Here is a 7,158-nt window from a genome sequence, read left to right on the forward strand (position 1 = left end):
ACAACATTTTTTTTTGTTACTGTAATCCCGCTCAAATTTTCTCGATCGGTCAGGCTGGAAAACTTTTTTCGAATTGTACGACAATCGAATGATTAGTGGCGCTTTCGTACCCAAAAAAATCACAATGTGAACACTGCACATGCGCAAAACAAAATCCGTTCTATCAATCCACGAAATTCGTCGAGTTAGTATTGATAACGAACAATTATCGAAGCGACATTTGTCTGTGCATGATGGGGTATTTGAACTAGAATCCAAAGAGGGTTCTTGGCAGCAACACCATTTTCCAATGAAAATCGCAGCGTGTATGGCCAGCTTTCAGTAAACCAATCTCACGTTTTCAATGACGGACCTGAAACCAACATGCTACTAATGAAATCACAACTACAGGTTCACATTCATATTCTAAGCCCTGTAGATATGTCCAGGAGATTAGCAATGATGGCTCACATATCTCTAATAAGATCTTTCTACTGATTACAGTAGAATTGCTGTGAATATTTACATATATTTTAAAATAAGTCCTTATTGCCGTCTAGTTGCAGGCACTGTATAGCAATTCATCTTCATTATTTACTTTCACTTGTTTTCAGCAGCTCAGATCATTCTGCTCCCCAACCAGCAGTGACAGTTTATTTTTGTTCTAAACAATCATTTAAACTTAGAGCAGGTGGAGGATGAGGAGCGGAGTGTTGAGACATGACATGAGCAACTTCACTGCTTCTCTTGCCAACTTTGAGAAGAAATTGCTTTAGTGTCTTCAGTTACCGAGGTCAGTGACGGCTTATTTTTTTTTAAAGCTTATTTACTGCTTGTTAGGAATATGTAAAAATCTGAATAACCACAGCCTGGCTACAGATCTACTTTAACATGACACTAAACTGAGTTGAATCACATTCAAGAAACACATTCAAGTACCTTAACTATTAACAAAAATGTATCTTATTTGTGTATCACTCGGCTGTAGATCCTCAAATCATCTCTGAATTGGTGCTGACACTGTCCTTCCTTCTGGAGGGTGGCTACCTTTGTTCTCCATGGTCCCTGTGTGTGTTCTAAAGTATCCACCGCTCCAAGCTCGCTCCTGTGATGGACTATAATCTCATGTTTAGTTTACTCATTTGAATTGAAGTTGTAGTCTATTACAGGAGCGAGCTTGGATCGGTGACTACTTTAAAACATACTTTAAAACACACACAGGGACACACTCGCCATCTCTTCCTCCAGAAGGAAGGACAGTGTCAGCACCAATTCAGAGATGATTTGAGGATCTACAGCCGAGTGATACACCGATAAGATACATTTTTGTTAATAGTTGAGGTTCTTAATTGCATTTGTGAGATTTAACTTATGAGTTTAAAGTCACTTTAAGACATGTTGCTAAATAGTAAAAAGCTGGTAGACCCTCTACTTGGCTCTTTCATCATCCATTTTAGTGTTTTGCAAAACAGTACTTAAAGCTGGCCATACACCTATAGATTATGATGGAAAAAGTGCAACAGATTCCTCCATCTACGCTAAACTGTGTGGCTGGAGGAATCTCCCGCTGGGCCAAGCTTCGGTATCTTGCTAGTCGGCCCCGTTGGCTCTCAAAACACCTGAACAATGCCTTTCCATCTGACCATAGAAAATCTATAGGTGTATGGCCAGCTTTAGTCTTACTTGACATCGAGGGCTACACGGATAAGGATAACAAGCAATTCCCACCATCAAAAGCACCCTTTATGCTCACAAAAATGTTCTAACTTGTTGGAATTTACAGAGTAACCTAGCCTATCCTTCAGGCAGTGACTGGGAAGGTGGATAGAGATAATGAATTGCATATATACATGTTACTTCACTGTAAACGTCAGATGTTGTTGTACTTTGCTTTAGTGTCTTATTTACTAAAGAAGGAAAATGCGTAATGAAAAACTGGTATCAGCAGCCTTCAGTCAAAGTTAGTGAAGAGCTCTGCGGGTCATACGACACAACATAGTGGAACCATATCCCCACCAAAATCTTCTCCCTTTAATACCCCTAATTTCTTTCCTGATACCTGCTTATCTGGACAGAGAGGTATAGCCTTCAGAGTTTTATTGACTTCATGAAGACAATATTGTACAGACATTTGATGTACAGGTAGAAGTTACTAATAATTAATAGATATCACGGTGGCCTTTATCATTCTTTGCTCCCGTGTTCAACAGAGTTTAACAACAGCACTGAAAGTGAGGCTGAGTAGTTCTACCCAATACAGCGCATTTATAACAGAAACCGTTATCAAAATATCCCCGAGAATTTATATATTTTTTTAAAACCGTCGGTGTTCTATCGAATTCTCCAACTCGTCGAGACCTCCACTCCCGTCAGTGCGTCTGCGCAGCCACCTAAGAAAAGCATCAATCTTCCCCCTCCCTTTTAGATTGTAAGCCCTCGCGGGCAGGGCCCTCCTTTCCATCTGGTCTTGAATTCTATTGTGATTGTAATGCCTTCCTTATATTGTAAAGCGCTGCGCAAACTGTTGGCGCTGTATAAATCCTGTATAATAATAATCTGCAGCTGTGCGCTTGCGTGGGCACCCGATTCCACAAGCACCGACGGGCATTGGAGAACCCGATGTCAATTCCGAAGCAGCACAGACGCACCTACCAGAAGTGGAGAAGTCAACGCACGCGCACCAGCGCCATCTCGCCATAAATGTACAACGGATATGATGTCACGAGTTGGAGATCTTGAATAGTTGGAGATCTCGACAGAACACCGGCACCGAATGAGTTAAAAGGACCTCTAAGTGCAATCTCTAACACAACAGGCACGGACCTGTCTGAAATAATTACCCGAGACGTACGTACAATGCATATACCAGCTGTTTATCTGAAAAAAATATTACCATGGAAATCACAAACTGTTTAAACAAAATCGAATTGAACTGTTTCTACAAAATCTTTGGTTCATGTACAGTGCAAAGGCCTGCCAAATACAAAGAGGATATTCAGCGTTTTGCTGGTGACAGGACAGTGTGAATCTTACAGATATGTAAACAATGGAGGAAGTTGCTTCTGCTTGCATAGATTTGGGCGGATGTCTGTCAGAAGGGGTATACCGGACTAGACAGAATTGTATATACAGGTGAAACTCGAATAATTAGAATATCGTGCAAAAGTAATGGCAGTAAGTGCTGCAAAAGGGGCCCAAACCAAGTACTGAGTACATATGCATGCTTGTACTTTTCAGAGGTCCGATATTGTTCTATGTACAATCCTTGTTGTATTGATTGCATGTAATAATCTACTTTTTTGAGGTTGTGGATTTGGGGTTCTTGGGGTTTTCATGAGCTGTAAGCCATAATCATCACAATTATGACAAATCACGGCTTGAATTATCTTGCTTTGCATGTAATGAGTCTATCTCATATATTAGTTTCACCTTTTAAGTTGCATTAGTGAAATAAATGAACTTTGCACGATATTCTAATTATTCGAGTTTCACCTGTATTTGGCGTACTTGTATACTTGGTACACAGTAACTACAGCGACAGGACACAGTATTACATTTTTAAAAATTAGAAAATTGATTTTAAAAAGTACATTGATGGCTATCCGGATGGGTCGGGAAACGCCGATACAAACGTATAAATCTGCAGCATTCTATTTCAAAGAAATCAGAAGGCAAAACCTTTTTTTTTTTTTTCAGATTATATAAGGCAGGGTCTGTTTTTTTCTTTGCCATCTGTGCGCTTCGGGAGAATTCTATTCACTTCCTGTCCTGTGGACACAATGGGAAGAGAAAAGCTCTCCCTGGGTGCCCTGGCAGCCCGTTTACAGGAACACAGCGCACGTTAATGCAAATCATAACACTCGTCGTAGTGTTATGACACACTGCCCTGGTGTGAATGTGCCCCGTGTTCCAGTGACAGCGGACACCCTGGGACATAGAGAGAGCATCTGCCCAGCAGTGACACAGACAGCAGTAAAAACCGCTCACCTGTCTATCTGAGACACAAACAAAAAAAAAAGGTTTTGACTTTAAATACACTTTAAATAAAGCCCAATCGAAGCCTCTGAATGTGCTCTGCGTCACACATTCCTGGTGCATCAAAACAAAAGGTGATCACAGTCATATAGTTAATTTTCTTTCTAAGGCCCCGTTCCCACTGCGCGATATGCAAATCGCGCGTTTGTCGCGCGATTTGCATATTGCGCAACATCGCGAGATTTGCTGCGCGATATCGCGTTCAAGCTTGCATTGAGCAAGCTTGAATCGCGGCTAAATCCGCTCCAAAAAGGGTCCTGCTGTAGCGACACACGACCCGCGACAGCAGGACCCTTTGCCCCATTGAAATGCATTGGAGCGCGATATCGCGCGGTAATTTGCCGCGATATCGCGGGAATTACCGCGCAATAAATTGCTCAATGTGAACGGGGCTTAAAGCAGCTAAAGCCTGCTGCTGTCAGCAGCTGCAAAGAAGGACCCTCGCTTGCTGTCTGGAAGCAGTGGTCTCTCTGCAGAGGTCCAACATGCCCCCTTATGTGTGAAACCTAAAGTCCTGCAATCAGCAAAGCTCACGATCCCTGATTCCGATTGGAGAGCTCTAGCTCAGAAGTCAGACCTCTGCAGTCAGACCACTGCTTCCACACCACAGAGAGCAGCATACTGGCAGGACATGTTCTTTTCTACATATGCTACAGATGCTTTCGAAAAGAAAACAAACTAGGATTTGGAACACGTTTGGTTTTGATAACCTGGAATGTATTTTGCTGATTTCAATTGAGAGTTCAACTGAGCTTTAAAGCTGAACTCCGGAAACAAAGACTTTCAGTCAAATACAGTAAACTCCCCGTTATCCAGCATGCTCGGAGATTGGTAGATTCCGGATCAATGTAGTTTCTGGTTGCTTGAGAGTTACTATTAAAAATAGGTCTAACTAATGCCAGACCCCATACTATACCATTTAATAAAATCTGCATTGACTTCATATTAATATTGAAATGCAGTAATCAAAAGCAAATTAAGACAAATAGACACACTTATGACAGATCGACACACGATCATTTCCAGGATAATACATGTCGCAAAACACTGAGTACACCACAGATTTTTTTTTCCTAGTTTGCTGACTACCGGATAACTGAGAGTTTACTGTATATTGCTCAATAGTCACATAGGATATAAATCCCTATAAAAGTAGCAGTGATATCTTCACTGTGCTGTGCATTACCTGTGCAGTCAGCAGAGCAGCAGGAGGGGCCCAGCAAGCTCCACCTACTACAGGCTGCCTGCAGAAAACTACAGGAGGGGGCGGAGACAAGACCAGCCACCTCGCACAAGGAGAGAGAGCAGCTGTGACCGGTCTTTACTACAGGAAGCTCCAAGTTTCAAACTGGATTACTGCACAGATCTGGAAGAAATACACACAGAACACCAAGATTCAAGTTAGAATACACACGGCTCTTGTCTTTAGACAATATTTGCTTACCCCGGAGTTCAGCTTAAAACTATAAAACACTTTACTTTCTACAGTATTCACTAGTGACATTAGGTAGTGAATAGGCGAATAAGGAGAAATCGAGGATGTACTTAGGTAAGAGCTCTTTGATTAGACCCCGTGGGGTATTGCATAGGAAGTAATGTAATGTCCCTTTAGTGACTGGCTTGTACCAGGACTGTCTCTCGGGGAACTGTACATACAGTGGAGCATTGACGTTCTCCAGCACAGTGTTGGCATCCTCCCTCAGCCTCTCATAGGAGCCTATGAAGTCATAGGTGACAGCACAGGGCTGGCACAGGTTATAGATGGGCATCCAGTGCTCGTTCATCTTCTCCACGTCCTCATCCAGCAGATAGCGGAAGAACTCGGAGAAGGTGACATCCTCCCCCTGGGACACGCCTGGGTTCTCCCGGTACCTCTTCACTATCTCCATGCCGTACTTCTGCTGGTATTCTTTAATCTCTCCGAACTTATTCCTGTAGGCAGACAGCAGCCTCTCCATGGGCTCTCGGACAAAGAGAAACTTGTAGTAGTACTGCAGGCGGTATCTGATCTCCTCCACTGAGAGGTCAGACAGAAAGGTCAGGTCGCTCAGGTGGTCCATCTTCAGCTTGACATCCACGTTCTCCAGGTGGCCATCTAGCACCTTGATGACCCTCTTCCAGTTGGAGCAGGCCACCTTGGGCACGTAGCAGTAGAGGAACTTGTAGCGGTCATTGACGATGATGTGCTTGAGCAGGGTCCGGCGCTGGCTGGGCGGCAGATCCCAGGGGCTGCGCGGCATGCTCTTCTGGCCGCAGACGCTGCTCATGGTCCGGTTGCGGATGTCCTGCAGGATCTCGTAGTCCAGGTCCTCTCCCCCGTGCGCCACACTTCGGATGCGGGAGCGCCACCCCGGGTCCCCCCGTGGCGGAGGGGTCTTCACATCGGCCAGGATGCCCTTTTCGATCATCAGCAGTAACCCGCACGATGCCAAGATCACCCCAAACATCAGCATGGAGGGCAGGAGGGTGCTGCCACCCCGGGGTCGGGACAGGGGATGAGAGGGGAATCGTCTCAGGGTGGGGGAGCCGCCACTAAAGGGGCCCACTGAGCCCATCTGGAACTGTTCAGGGAGCTGGTAGAGGGGGTGGGGGAACATGGCAGGGAGGATGCTAGTGCTTGGCTCTCCGCTCTTCCCCCGGGATGCGCCGCTGTACACAATACCCCAGAGCAGGCATTCTTCTCAGACTCAGCAGCGGCTCGTCATCTTCCCTGCCAGCACGGCAACATAGTCAGCATTGCGGGAGGAGACAATACGGGACACGGGGAGGGGAAGAGGTCACACAGCGGTCCGGCCTGTCCTCCGTCACCAGCAGCGGCTCCGTTCTATGATCATCCCTGAGACAGTTTGTGGAGAGGCCCAGAGAGGGCGTCACAGTCACGTGACCGCACCGGGGGCTGTGCAAGCGGCTCAAAGCTCCCCACACATGATGAGGAGAGTGTGGAGGGATCATACATCCTCTCTACAGTACATACAACTCCACGCATGATGAGGAGACTGTGGAGGGATCATACATCCTCTCTACAGTACATACAACTCCACGCATGATGAGGAGACTGTGGAGGGATCATACATCCTCTCTACAGTACATACAACTCCACGCATGATGAGGAGACTGTGGAGGGATCATACATCCTCTCTACAG

At 45.2% G+C, this 7,158-nt stretch overlaps 1 protein-coding gene across 1 annotated transcript; it reads right to left on the reverse strand.

The window, feature by feature from the left end:
- Window positions 1-5,450: 5,450 nt before the first annotated feature.
- Window positions 5,451-6,611, reverse strand: CHST14 (carbohydrate sulfotransferase 14). The gene has a single exon (XM_018570918.1). The coding sequence runs from the start codon at window positions 6,609-6,611 to the stop codon at window positions 5,490-5,492; it is 1,122 nt and encodes a 373-aa protein (XP_018426420.1). The 3' UTR covers window positions 5,451-5,489.
- Window positions 6,612-7,158: the final 547 nt, after the last annotated feature.

Source organism: Nanorana parkeri, unplaced genomic scaffold (genome assembly GCF_000935625.1).
Source record: "Nanorana parkeri isolate BGI_ZX_2015 unplaced genomic scaffold, ASM93562v1 scaffold1631, whole genome shotgun sequence".
In the NCBI taxonomy this organism is placed as follows: domain Eukaryota; kingdom Metazoa; phylum Chordata; class Amphibia; order Anura; family Dicroglossidae; genus Nanorana; species Nanorana parkeri.

Coding starts and splice junctions, on each gene's coding strand:
- CHST14 (XM_018570918.1), bottom strand. CDS start 6,611: ATGTTCCCCCACCCCCTCTACCAGCTCCCTGAACAGTTCCAGATGGGC.